Genomic DNA, 14,022 nt, shown 5'->3' with positions numbered 1-14,022 from the left:
CTCCCTAACTTGATGGAATTTCCCCAGGCTTTAAATTTCATGTTAAAAATTTTCACACTTTCAAAGTATTCAAATGTTGTTTCTTTGCTGTTCAGTTTAGGTTGCAACTTCTTGGTGAAGCCTTCCTTACATATTTTCTCTGGGTTTCTATGTGAATATTCCAGTCTATAAAGATTTCTGTCTTCTGGCAGAAGGATTTCCCGCATTTTTTGCATTGTTAGGGTTTCTCTCCTTTAGGAGTCCCCTGAGAGTCAGTGAGTGATTCTGTCTGGATGCATGTCTTACGCTGCTCTTGTTTATGTAGCGTTTCTACATAAATACGTGTAGTTTGCCAAAAGCACTCTCAAATTCATTATTCCCGGAGATTTTCTCCCTTATGTGTGTTCTTTGGTTCTGAATTAGGGATTTGACTTCACACGGAAGGTTTTCTTTCCTTAACCAGTTCTTTGATGTACCGACAGGTGTTATTCTGGAAGAAAGTTTACCCACGTTCTTTACAGGTGTAGTGAGTTCTCTGATGTAAAGGTTGACTTCCGAAAAAACCTTCCACATTCAGTATCCTGAGTTTTCCCCCCATGTGTATTATATCACATTTAGTAAGATATGACTTACACGCATGTGTTACATTCATATGGTTTCTCTATGGGTCACTTGATGTACACTGAAGGGTAAATTCTGGCAGAAGGTTTTCCCACCTTCATTACATTCTAAAGGTTTCTCTTGAGTGTGAGTGCTCTGATATAAAGTGAGGACTGGTCTGTGGCAAAAGGATCTTCCAAGTATGCCGTTGTTAGTTTCCTCCCCTGCTTTTTCTTTTTTTCTGATGTTTGAGAGAGGGTTGACTTGAGGCTGGAGATGTTTTGTAAATTTCATGAACATTCCCTCTCCTTCCTGAGTTCTCTAATGCTTGGATTTGGACTTCCTGCAGAAACAGTTCTCACATTTTTGCAGTCATGGAGCTTCCTTTTAATATTAGTTCTGATGTACATTAAAGCTTTAGGTTTTGAACGAGGTTCTCTACATTCCCTTCATGTGGCCTATCTCACACCTGAGTTCTCTTATGTATAATGAAGACTGCCTTATTATGGGACATTTTCTCAAATTCATAATAGTCTAAGGATTGCTTCAGAACTGGAGTTTTTGATGCTGAAAGTAGGCTTCCCTATGAGGGCTTTCTGACTTTGGTGATGTGCTCCAGGACCTGCTCCCGTATGCACGTCCCTTGCATTTAATATCAGGGATATTATAGGTACTCTCACATCCACTTCCCCATCAGATCATTAGGATGCTTCCTGTCACAGCATCTTTTCGTAATACTTAATTTTTAAGTATATTTCAAAAGGTTACAAAGTAAATTAGTCATCTGAGAAATTCAAGGGAAGATTGGGTTGGAGGAACGAGATCAAAGTGTAGGTGCTTAGTACCTTGCTCCAAAATTACTGTGAAAGGGGTTTCCTTAGTCTACAAGCTTCCAGGCTTTTCCCTTCCTCTTCTGGTCCTAATATCAACAGCAGATTTACTTTCTCAAAGCATCACTTTCTTCATGATTAAAGGAGTAGACTTAGCTTCAATTCATGTCCCCTTGAAAGGGGAGACTCAAGACCACAGGCATCCCAGGGAAAGAGTAAAATAGCCATCTTAGCAAGAAGTCACTGCTGAACTCTGAATGCTGCTAACATAAAATTTTTTCATTAGGACTGTTAGTAGTGAACCAATTTCAGACCAGCTCCTTCTTTTCTCCCTTTCAATGACATGAGTCACATTTACATGTTATTTTTCTTACAGGAAGAGAGTTTATACACAGATTATTTTACCAAATATATTATCTCTGTCCTTAATGTTTTGATCTTGAAGAACTGAAAGGTTGGCCTTGGCTTTCTGGGAGCTATTTATTCAGGTAATCAACTTCCCAAAGTTCTTCTGAGTAGCTGTGACTTGGGAATTCTCCCACTAGGTGTAGCTCTTCTTACATCCAGACAAGGTTGTGCCATATCTCCAGCATGCAACCCCAAAGGACCCTCCACACAGAGCCCATTTGCTGCCCAGCTTCCTGGGGGAAGGTCCAGACTCACATCCTGGATTGAGCCTGACAGGGCAGAGCCCTGACAATGCACACATTTCATACAGTACCTAAACCTAGATGCCCAGACCCTGCTTCCCAAGGTCTCTCTGAAAGGTGGGTCATTTCTGTAGAGGTTCCTTGTGAAAATTAAAAAGAGTGGAAAGTTAAGACAAAGCCATTAGAAGAGTAGGATGTCTCAGGGAAAGTCACACTGGGAGAATTTGAGGGCAGCCAGAATGAGTAGCAAAAAGGTGTCAATGACATTTTTAATGCCTGTAACTTAACAAGCACGTGAGTATAAGCAAAAACTGTTTAGGCACCAGGAACAAGGAATTATATTAATGGGAGAAAAAAAAAAAAATCAAGCCACTTGTTTAAGGAAGCAGCAGATCAGTGTTGGGATTGGTTCCAATACACACTATTGCTACCTAATTTTAGAGGGTTTTATTTCTGTTCTCTAAGGGTATAGAACATTTCATATCTCCTCTAACTATAGAAAATGAAAGAAGTTTGCAACTAGAAGAGCCTAGAAAACAGTCATATATTTCCTTTTTTAAAATGGGGAAACTGAGCTCCAGAGAGGAATAAAAAATCTTAATCCTGGCATTTGATGGTTCTTTATTGGTTTATAAGATACTTTTACATGTGTTACAGTATTTATTATTATTATAGATAATAATTATAGCTTTGATTCCTTGAGTGTTTACCATGTGCAGACTCTGTGATGAGTATTATGCATGGATTGTTAAATTTAATACAACTCTATGTTAGGATTGTCCCATTTTATAAGTTAAAACAATCCTGAAGCTTAGAGAGGTTAAGTAATCTGTGCAGGGTGGCACAGCTAGCTAGTAAGTAGCAGACCACAGTAGTGTAATCTCCAAGCTTACCCTCTCAATCATTTGATAAACCCTTCCCTTGAGGTTAATAGTGTCATGGATCATATTGATGGAGCTGAGGCCAGTCTTCATTGTCCTGGGAACTTAATGAATGAATGAGTCGAAATCAGGAGTGGGTCAGTACACAAAAGACAAATCACAAGGTTCTGTGCAGCCGCTAGAGGTTGATGTCAAATTTGGTTCCGAGCTACTGAATGTCCAGATCAAATAGGGAATCACAACCAAGTGCAGATGTCAGCACCCACGCCACAGAAACTCCTTTTCCAGAGAGACATAGTTTTCCCCGATGTGGGGTGTTTCCCGCACGATGTCTCATGCAGGAGAGACTAATAAGTGGACACTGACGTCCACAAACTGTTCAATAAATACAGTAGTGAATGAAGTCTGTAAGGCCGTTTCTTGAACTTTCTTCAGCATAGGCCAGTGGTTTAATGCCAAACGTGTCTGGGCAGTTCTATGAAGGGCAAGACCATGTGTGATCTCAGATGGTTTGACTTCATTGTGGGATAAATCGTAGAGCAACAGCTAAGATTTATAAGACTTTTGCTTAATCTGCCCAATGCACATCGCCCCACTGCATTCTCACACAGCTGTCTGTGTGTTTTTATCCCAGATCTATATAAAATATGCTTGAGGGGAAAAACCAGAACAAAGTATATCAGAATTTTGTTTCCACTGGGTGATTAGATCATGCTTTTTTCTCCCCTTTCTTTCTGTTTGTTTATATTGTTGCCCTTTCAACACACTGAACATATTTTACTTTCATACTTAGAAAAAAAAAAAGCTTTCCAGGAGCTTACTTTTAACCTGCAACTTTAAACAATGGAAAAATCAAAGAGATTGATTCATTACAGTGGTGATGATGGACTGTTTGATTCAGTCATGCTCTCCAGGGTCAGTTTAATTGGAAAATAAGTTGTGGATGATGAGGTTAATGGCTTTTATTTATTGCTATCTTGGCTGAGTTGTTTTGAGCCAGATAGTTGACTGTAAAAGTATTCTTTTCCTAAATTTAAATGTCTGTTTTCTAGTCTTTTAAGTTATATTGTAAACACATTTTTTTGTATTTGTTTTGTGTATATTTTGATGTTTTGGGCTCCTACCCAAGGAACTGAGGCCACGGTATAGCAGGTGTAGCAGGCTGTTGTTTGATTTCAGATTTCAGTTGACCTCTTTGTTCATTTCTATCATCAGGAAACACATACACATACTTATCTTGAAATCATAGGACCATTTTGTGGTATCACCCACAGATATTCCCCTCTCAATTAATGTATTTAATTCCCCATTTAAAGATGATGAAAAAAAAAAAAAAGATGATGAGTAAGTTTTCTTGTAGGGTTAAAAAAGAATTAGGAGACACTGACCTAAAGACACTTTTTAAGAATGTCATATGTGATAGGGAAGATGAAAGAAGTATTGTCACTTCTGTGATGGCCAGATGTCACACGAACACAATAGACAAGAAGACCTCTAAGAGCTTCGAAGGGAGCGGCACTCCCTTCCTGCCCGAGGTGTGGGCCAGAGCCGGATGTGGAAGGCTGGGTGGGGTTTGCAAAAGGTGGAGAAGCAAAGAGGAGAACAGGGCGAATGAATGAAGGCAGATGCCAGGTGCGAGCTTGTCCTCCGGCTCCTGGTGCTCCCTGGGCTCTGCTGGTGCCAGCGTGGATGCAGAGCTCCGTGCCAATTTAGACTTCCCCGCGCGGTCCACACCCGTGCAAACGTTGCCTGTCATGTCCTGGAGACTTTGCCGAGGTGTTTGTTCATGGTCCAGAGGAGGGGCTTTATCACTCACCCTCCATCACAGGTCCGCACTTTCTCCTCCTCCGTAGGGGCTCTTTCTGCATGCTAGCCCTGTGGGGTTGCTCCTACAGACCCCCTACCCCCAAGCGTCTCACCCTCTTCTCTCAGATCCCTGCCCCCCGTTTTACAGCGCGCCCTCTTGCCGGTCCCCCCCTCAGATTTGCAGGCCCAAAGTGCTCCTCAGCTGTCCCTGTGTTGGTATCAAGTCCTGCCGGAAACGGAACCCCCAGCCCCCCGCGGAGTGGTGCTTTCTTCTCCCGCTGCCGCAGGGGGTGAGGTGCGCTGCAAGCCCGCTGCCCCCCAGCAAGCAGCCCTGACGGAAGCTGGGAGTTGGAGAGGTGGAGAGTTAAGGACCAGTTTACCTGGAAGGAAGAGTGAAGCTTTAAACTCCAGAATAAGGGATCGGGGCTTTGCACTGCTAACGCTGAGGAACGTTTGAAGGGTTATGAGCAGGAGATGTGCATGATAAAAAAAGATAACGATTCCCGTCCACGTTTGGTAGGAATAAGGTTTCGTTGGTTCAGATTTCTCTATTCTGCTGTAACCTGTTTTTACTCTTCCTCATTTCCCTCCCAATGATAGAGTAAAACTTGCTTTCTTCCATTAAGGTGGATTCTTTTCTTTTCCTGCCCCTACTCTTACGCGTGTAGCTGGAAGAAAATATTAGCCCTCTGAATTTACTTACCCATCTTACTGTGACAACTCACTGCTCTTGATGCCACGAAAGCCCTTCTGTCCTTACAATCTTTTTATGCAAACACATTCTATCCTTTTTTTTTTTTTCCTGCATGGCCTCCAAAAGTCATAATCTGAATTTTATTTCTCAAACTAGAAAAGGCTTGCATTATACCTTTTAAAAGGCCACTTAATCCCTTTAAGCCCTCATTTTTAGGCATTTTCAATCCCTGGAAAAATTAATAGATGGCCCAATGACTGTGAGCCCTCTCTTTTCTACTAAATCCAGGACCAGACTTCCAGTCTAAAAAACTTGGCATTTTTATTATTTTCTCCTTCATTCTCCCAGGTTTATTGCAGTTTCTAATTTAAGCTCACTGTGATACCCAGAAACTAGATGACTACATTTTCAAGAGGATTTCTCTCTATGCACTGACCCTGAAACTTAGAACTGTGAGCCACAAAACAAAACAAAACAAAACAACTTTCAAGGAAAAATTTATATAGTTTTGTTGGACTTTTTGAATATATCCACCCCTGTGGTGAAAGATGATTACCTTCCTAGGAAATTGCTTAAAAACAAAAAAGGGGGAAAAGATAACACTTCTCTATATGATATATCTGTATCACATGTATTAAGTAGATTGGAAAGTAAAAAATATATATATTCATTATAGAATATGAAGAGTCCATTTCGCCAAGAGTAGTTTATAAAATGGAAGGGAGTGCTTTCCGTGATATGGAAAATGCACAGACTTGCAGAGTCTGGAAGGATTCCATAAAGATCGTTGGCCCCAATGGCCTTTGAGGCATGATCCTCAGTCCTGTGTCCTGTGGGGGGCACTTCTAGAGGTGCTGCTGGAGAGGGAACGGTAAGGAGCCCACCTCACTCCAAACCGAATAGCTTTGCCTTCATCTCTACACACTGGGCGTTCCTGATTTAGAAAGAAGAACCTTTCCTACAGCTAAAACAAAGTAAGAAAACTACTGGTAGAGTCCAGCTACCCGGGCAGTTTCTGAACACCTTCTGTAGATTAATAACGAACACAGATAAACACATAGGTCTACGTGGTTCCTGTGGTGATCCCAACGTGTAGCTACAGCAAAGTGTGTTTAGGTAACTTTCATTACTAGAACAGTTTACAGAGAAGACCCAGCCTCGTATTTGGAATTAGAATGTTCTGAACATACTTTCACTCCAGGGGTGGACACAGGTAATGCATTCCTCATTGGGTATGAAATGTGGTGGCAGTAGAATTATGGAAACTCTTTGTGAAGTGGTAATTTTAGGTTTGAATATGGTGACAGCAGGTGGAGCTAGTAGTAGGAACTCTATTTCTAGGCCATTTAAACAGCAGTAAAACATATAAAACTTACATTAATGTGTTTGCATTACAGAGCTGTAGGAATAGCAAACCTTTATGCCTTGGCTTTGGAAAGTGATCATACTACTACAACATGAGAGCTCAGCTGAATGGAAACTTCTCTATCCTTTTTAGAAAAGGGACTTGCATGGTATTGAATGCATTTGTATGTGTTGCCATCGAAGATTAAGACAAGAGGATGGGGATGGGGCAGTGAGATATGTTTATGTGGTTTGATATTGACTTTAACAAATAAGGTATACGAGCCTGTGGGAAAATAGTGTGAATGAACTTGATTACATAAATAGAGTTATTTGTATCATTAGATGGTTTCTTCTTTTTAAGTGGTAATAAACATATAGTTGAAATCCACATATATTTTCTCCTAGGAAACACTAAAGAACATGTGCTTTTTATCCCCCAAGATTATGAAATAAAGACCTGACTACTTTATAGCCCCAAATACGGATGAGTTTTCTGAATATGTGGTTTAAAATATATCATTCACCACTCATGCACTTTTTTTTTCTTGTGAATCTGAATCACACATTGAACCACGGAACTGTGCTTCTTTTCTTATCGTTTCCTGAAATCAGATGCAATTAAATGAAGAGCAAATATTATGCATGTATTTCCTTTTCCTCTGAATTTTGTTTGTTTTTTACTGTATCATAGGTATTAAGAAATTGGGGTTTCTAAAATGACGATTTTGCTGGCTATGTGAATAAATAGAGACCTACTTTTTGGCATTAATTTACAGAGTTACAAGAGCATTTAAAACACATTTTAATGCCTTTTGCTGAAAACTAGAAATAACGTCTTCCTATGATTTTATTTACTTATTCAACAAACATGTGAGGAATGCCTCCTACAAGCAGGTATCTTACTAAACACTGTGGATAAATTTTGAGAACAGACAATCCTTTGCCTCAGTGTGTCTCAGGCAGACGTGTGGCCAAATAGTTACCATGGGACCCGATGAGAATGGAGCTGCATCGCTCCACATCCTCCACTGCCATGGGGGAAAATGCTCCAGACGCTAATTCCGTACAATGTGTATTTATTGAGCACATGCCAAGCACTCTGGTAGGTGCCAGGAGATACGCCTGTTGCTGCTTTCTTGACTTTTGCTCTTGGTTGTCTCCAAAGCATCAAACAGCTAACATCTCCAAATTGCAACTCCCATCTCAGCACCACCCCCATCCTGCTTCCCCTCGTCTTTCTCATCTCTTTAAATGACTCCTCAAACCACCTAGTACTCAAGCCAGAACCTAGGGCTTATTCTTGACGTCTTCTTTCTCATGCACCACGTCTAGCCCTCCCATCTTTTCTGCAGTATGTCTGGAACCTTCCACTGCCCTCCGTTCCCACTGCCCGCACCCTCGTGACCACATCTCTTGCCAGTAGGATCCTAACGAGTCTCCTTTTTTATATTTTGCTTTCTCCGCAGTCCTTTTTCAAAACAATAGCCAGAGAGATCTTTCCAAAATCTAAATCAGATCATGTCACTTCTCAGTTCCAACTTTATTGACTTCCTATTGCAACTGAAATAAAAATCAAATTATTTCCTGTGGCCCACGAGGGGCTGTGCATTCGGGCCCCTGCCCACCTCACCAACGCCGTCTTCACCGCATTCGAGCCACTGTGGCCTGTCTTCACTTCTCCCACTTCCCACCCCATGGCCTTGGCACATGCTCTTTCCACGGCCTGGAATGCTCTTCTTCCCACCTTTAGCCAGTTGGTATCTTCTCATCATTTAGGTCTTAGCCTAAATATTACCTCCTCTGTGAGATCTCTCCTTCACCAGAGTCTGCTCTACAGGAGGATTTCTGTGACGTGTTTTATACCCTCCTGTTTTCCCCTCGTTGCGCATGCCACAGTTTGTAATTATGTGTACGTTTGTAATTGAACCTGTATCATCACCGTCTCCGTCACTAGACCAGTGGCTCCCTTGGCACTGGAATCGTGTGTGTTCTCTTTTCCCCTCTATTCCCCTCTATTCCCAGAGCTTAATGCAGTGCCTGGCACCCAGTGGGTCCTAAAGAGTTGTAAGGGAATCGTTTAAACACATAAAGATAGATGGACTTTTTAAATTTCTAAATCTTTAACGACAAATAAGAAAAATGTGGAAAATTAAGAAAACTATTTTCTACTTTTTAAAAAACCATCGGAACTGTTTCGGGAAACGTGTATAGTTCAGTATACCTCACCAAAATATTGCCTTTTGGAAAGGGTGCAAGTTCTTAAAAATTAACACGTGGTTATTGTGTGATTTGGGGCTATTTTTAAAACAGTGATACATTTTTAAATGGAAATCCTGACATAAAAACGAACTGCTCTTTTTATATATTTAGGGCTCAGTTCACTAGAATGTTTAAATTCTTGGCTGCACTCTTTAAACCTACTACAAAGATCACATTAGAATTCATTTTAATAGACATTGTAAGCACAGTATCCAATCTCATATGATCACGCTGGGCTCTTTTATTATGAGAATCACAGGAAGCAGAGCCTGAGGCTGCAGAACAGTCATGGGGCGTACCTAAGGCTGGGGACAGTGCCAACGCTATTGTTTATGGAATGTTCTCTCCACTTTTATCTGTGATATGCAATTGGTATTGACTTTTGAGAAACTACTTCTTCGCCCTGATCTCCCAGCTGGAAAAAAACCTGTCGTAATGACATCTGGCTAGGAAAAAAGGGATCAAAGACGCATAAGGAAAGAAAATTATGAGACCTTATTTTATAAGTAGTTTCGGGCCTGTCTGTTAGATCTGTCAGAGGGAAGAGTGTCATACTTTTTCGAGGTCATCATCTTTTATCCCCGGGAAGAGCTCAGTGAGCTCCGAAAGTGTCTACCCTTTCTGCCGTCGATTGCTAATGTGGAGTCTACTTAGCTTTTAAGAAAATGTCTTTTCAACTTGAGAGATCTTTATGAATAAATACTACTCACCAAAATTAAGATAACATTTGTTTGTGGTAGTATCACTTTCCATTTATGTTTTGTTTCCTTCTTAAAGAGAAAGACAGTAAATTGGTTTTTTCCAACTTTTAGGGATATTACTTAAGGAGTTTTTAGACATTGTAAGGAAAAAGAAGGAAGCTCAACTATATCGGAATGAAATAAGACACATCTTCACAGCTTTTGACAGGCACTGTAAGTATCTTTAAAGTGTTTTGATATAAAAAATGGCTATCAAGGAACTGTGAATGGGAACATATACTCAGTAACTAAAATAATATACTTGGAAGGTTATTTTACTGTATTCATTAGCTATTATCTTAGATGTTGGTGTACATTTTTTTTTCTCCATCACAATCTTAAATTCTTGACATTTACGATGGGTGAAATAATATCTACAGTTATATAATTGTACAATACTTATGATTTGCCTGCAATGTAATGGGGACAACAGAAGGGCTGGCCATGCGGGGATATAGCTGAAGAGCTACTTATGGAAGTTTGGGAGACCATGAGTCCTTTTTTTCCGACTCCTCCTTTGACCCACACATAATTGGAGGAATTGTTTTCCCACGCTGGGGTGGCCCAGAAGAGTAGCTTCAGACCCCCTCCCCACAGAACACAGGGTTGAAAGACTTGTGGAGTCCAGGTTCAGTATTTTGGTTTCTGTAATGGTTTTCCTCTAAATAATAATATAGTTCTAATACCAAGCAAGAAAAAAAATGTGAATTTTGAAGAATGAATTATTTTGGCAATTCACAGAGACTTGAAGCCTAATGCCATTGTTGCAGTGTCTGTCCCTTAGTCCTTTCCCTGGGACTCAGAGAATCAGCAAATGATGGGGCTGGAAGAGACCTTCATGAGCATCTGGGACTGTACTGAGGGAGAGTATTACTAGATTCTCAAATTCTTCCAATGAGACAATCTCAGATTACCTTATATGTAAAATCAATTATAAATTACTGCTTTTCTCCTAGTAATAGATTAAAGTCTCACTCATATGTTATGGCTGAAATAGCAGTTCATGGGGCTGATAGAAGTGTATGAATGTTATGTATTCTGCTTTCAAATAGATCGTGGATATTTAACTCTGGAAGATTTCAAAAAAGCATTTAAGCAGGTGGCTCCCAAGTTATCGGAAAGGATTATTCTCGAGGTATTCAGGTAAGGTGCCAAAATCTTTATGTATACCCACCCCTTGATTTACCATTTGCTTTTACAAGTTTTCAGTTTTATGGAGAACACTCATTTATGCTTATTTTTCACTAGTGAACATTTTCATCTCACAGCATATTGTCATGATCCAGGAGAGAATTTTATAGTTAGCTATTCGTCCATCCACACCTTGACAGTGGGCTCTAAAGTGGGTGGAGTGCTTGCATACTAGGAAGGTGGAAAAATCATTTGTTAGTAGGGGTGGAGAGGAGCAGAAAGAAAGTAGAACTTCTTTGTATATTTATGTATTGACCAAAAAACCCCCCGAAGCTTTATTAATATTTAACATGGATGCTGGTGTTCTCCCATGGTCTGTATTTCATCAGACATGGGTTACAAATGGTCCTTGAGTTGTCTGGAGAGTAGAGTTGGGTTGATCAGTGCTGGCCCCTCCTTCGTTTGTTTTCAAAGTTATAGACCCATGTTGCAGTTCACACACACCTGATAAAGTAGATTTAAAGATTATATTATGTTGTCTTTATAAACTATTTCTGACAAAATGGGCAAGTGGCTTAAAAGCAGTTTCCATTAGGAAACTGCAGATTGAAAATAGTAAGAATAGTGTAAGCACATGCTTGCAGAGAAAATTGCAGAGTTGCCTCTTCTCTGACAGCTAACATGAGTTCCTCATCAACCCTGTTACCAGGTGTGTTAATTAGGGTTTCGTACAGCAGTAAGAGCCAGAAAACCCAAAACAACAAAGCTCAAAAAAGAGAGCAATAAACACAGGAGAGTCCAGGGCTGATTTGATGGCAACACAGTTGTGAAGGACCCAGATTCCTCCCCTCTTGTTGTTTGGCTGCCTCAGCATCTGGCTTCTCCCTCTTGCTTCAAGATGGCTCCCAAGGTTTCAGCCATCACACCTGAATTCCAGCTAGGTAGGCCGAAAGGGAGCAGAAGATATACCCCTCCTTTTAAGGCTATCCATTATTTCTTCCTACATCCCAGTGACCAAAGCTTCGTTCCAAGGCCACGAATAGCTACAAGGGGGAGGTGGGTCTGGAAAATGTAGTCCCTGCTTTGGGCAGTCATGTGCACTCAAATGGAGTTTCTGATACTGGGGAAGAAGGAGAGAACAGATATTGGGGGACATCTGGCAGGTGTTCCCATGTGGATAAAAGTAATTTCATGAAATCTGACCGGAAGCCAGCCCTGCTCAGTAGAAGTTATCAAGCAGGTTATTTGAAATAAGGATCTGCACTCACTGTCGTTAACAGTGACATATATGAAATTCTTTTGCTGCATCATTTGCAAGCAGATTATTGAGCAAGCTATTGAAGAGTGAAGGAGTTCAAGCCAGGCGCAGACAAAGTGCCCGAGGACAGTTATTACTTAGGTGATCCCAGAACATCAAGACCTTTAAAATATAGTAGCATCCTTGTGTACACTTTGTGATGAGAAGAGTAATGGAAGTCAATGTATTTCTACCACATGGTGGTGGTTTTTCACAAAAAGAATTACTTCATTTTACTTTTACAAAAAGACACGTGTCGGTCTTCCCTGGTGGCACAGTGGTTAAGAATCCGCCTGCCAATGCAGGGGACACGGATTCGAGCCCTGGTCTGGGAAGATCCCACATGCCGCGGAGCAACTAAGCCCGTGCGCCGCAACTACTGAGCCTGTGCTCTAGAGCCCACGAGCCACAGCTACTGAGCCTGTGCACCACAACTACTGAAGCCGGCGTGCTTAGAGCCCGTGCTCCACAACAGGAGAAGCCACCGCAATGAGAAGCCCGTGCACCGCAACGAAGAGTAGCCCCCACTGACCGCAACTAGAGAAAGCCCGTGCACAGCAATGAAGACCTAATGCAGCCAAAAATAAATAAATTAAATACATTTAAAAAAAAAAAAAAAAAGGACAAGTGTCCAAATTTGCTGACCTTTTTGTGTTAAGTGGTTTCAGGAGATGCCCCCTTGTACCACATGTGTAATTTTGAAAAATCCACTTAAATATAGCCGTTCAAGGTAGAAGCAGTCTTTTAACAGTGAGTGGAAAAGTAACTGCTTCTCAAAAGAAACCTACATTATTGGGAGAGCATTTTTGAAAATAGATATTTGGAAATGTGATTCTGTTTTAAAAAATGTGTACACCTATTGAAACCTTCATACCTGCATGTTTAATAAGTTAAAAATGGAATGTTCTAATCTGGTGAGAAAAGTTCAGTGGTTTAAGAAAAAAAAAAAAGAAAATGGTCATGAAGACCCTAGGGGCAAGACGGGAATAAAGACACAGACCTACTAGAGAATGGACTTGAGAATATGGGGAGGGGGAAGGGTAAGCTGTGACAAAGTGAGAGAGTGGCATGGACATATATACACTACCAAACGTAAAATAGATAGCTAGTGGGAAGCAGCCGCATAGCACAGGGAGATCAGCTCGGTGCTCTGTGACCACCTAGAGGGGTGGGATAGGGAGGGTGGGATAGGGAGGGTGGGAGACGCAAGAGGGAAGAGATATGGGAACATATGTATATGTATAACTGACTCACTTTGTTATAAAGCAGAAACTAACACACCATTGTAAAGCAATTATACTCCAATAAAGATGTTAAAAAAAAAAAAAAGAAACAAGCAATTCCCAGACTATTTCAGGTTGGGAATTAAAAAAAAAAAAAAAAAAAGGTTATGGGTAAGCCTAACTGTGTAGTATATGTATAAAACATTTTTAAAAATTCAAGGGGCTTCCCTGGTGGCGCAGTGGTTGGGAGTCCGCCAGCCAATGCACGGGACACGGGTTCGTGCCCCATTCCGGGAAGATCCCACATGCCGTGGAGCGGCTAGGCCCGTGAGCCACAACTACTGAGCCTGCGCGTCTGGAGCCTGTGCTCTGCAATGGGAGAGGCTGCAACAGTGAGAGGCCCGCGCACTGCGATGAAGAGTGGCCCCCGCTCACCGCAACTGGAGAAAGCCCTTGCACAGAAACGAAGACCCAACACAGTCAAAAATAAATTTAAAAATTCAAAAAAAAAAAAAGTTTCAGTGGTTTGAGAGCACAATTTTTGAAAGTATACAAATTCAATAGCTTTGATAAGTTTTCAAGAGC

General features: G+C 41.0%; 1 protein-coding gene across 7 annotated transcripts in view; it reads left to right on the top strand.

The window, feature by feature from the left end:
• Window positions 1-14,022, top strand: part of EFCAB11 (EF-hand calcium binding domain 11) — a 165,720-nt gene that overhangs the window by 7,036 nt on the left and 144,662 nt on the right. For 6 of the 7 annotated variants that reach the window (XM_059914814.1, XM_059914815.1, XM_059914812.1 and 3 more), the window contains exons 4-5: window positions 9,859-9,960; window positions 10,839-10,929. In XM_059914814.1, coding sequence (XP_059770797.1) covers window positions 9,859-9,960; window positions 10,839-10,929 — 193 coding nt within the window. Of the gene's footprint in view, window positions 1-9,858; window positions 9,961-10,838; window positions 10,930-12,519; window positions 12,888-14,022 lie in introns of those variants that run through there. The other variant, XM_059914811.1, reaches the window with a different exon arrangement.

The sequence above is a fragment of the Balaenoptera ricei genome, chromosome 2, assembly GCF_028023285.1.
Source record: "Balaenoptera ricei isolate mBalRic1 chromosome 2, mBalRic1.hap2, whole genome shotgun sequence".
NCBI lineage: Eukaryota > Metazoa > Chordata > Mammalia > Artiodactyla > Balaenopteridae > Balaenoptera > Balaenoptera ricei.
The sequence above is the reverse complement of the archived record's forward strand: the minus strand, read 5'-3'. Positions and strand labels throughout refer to the sequence as shown.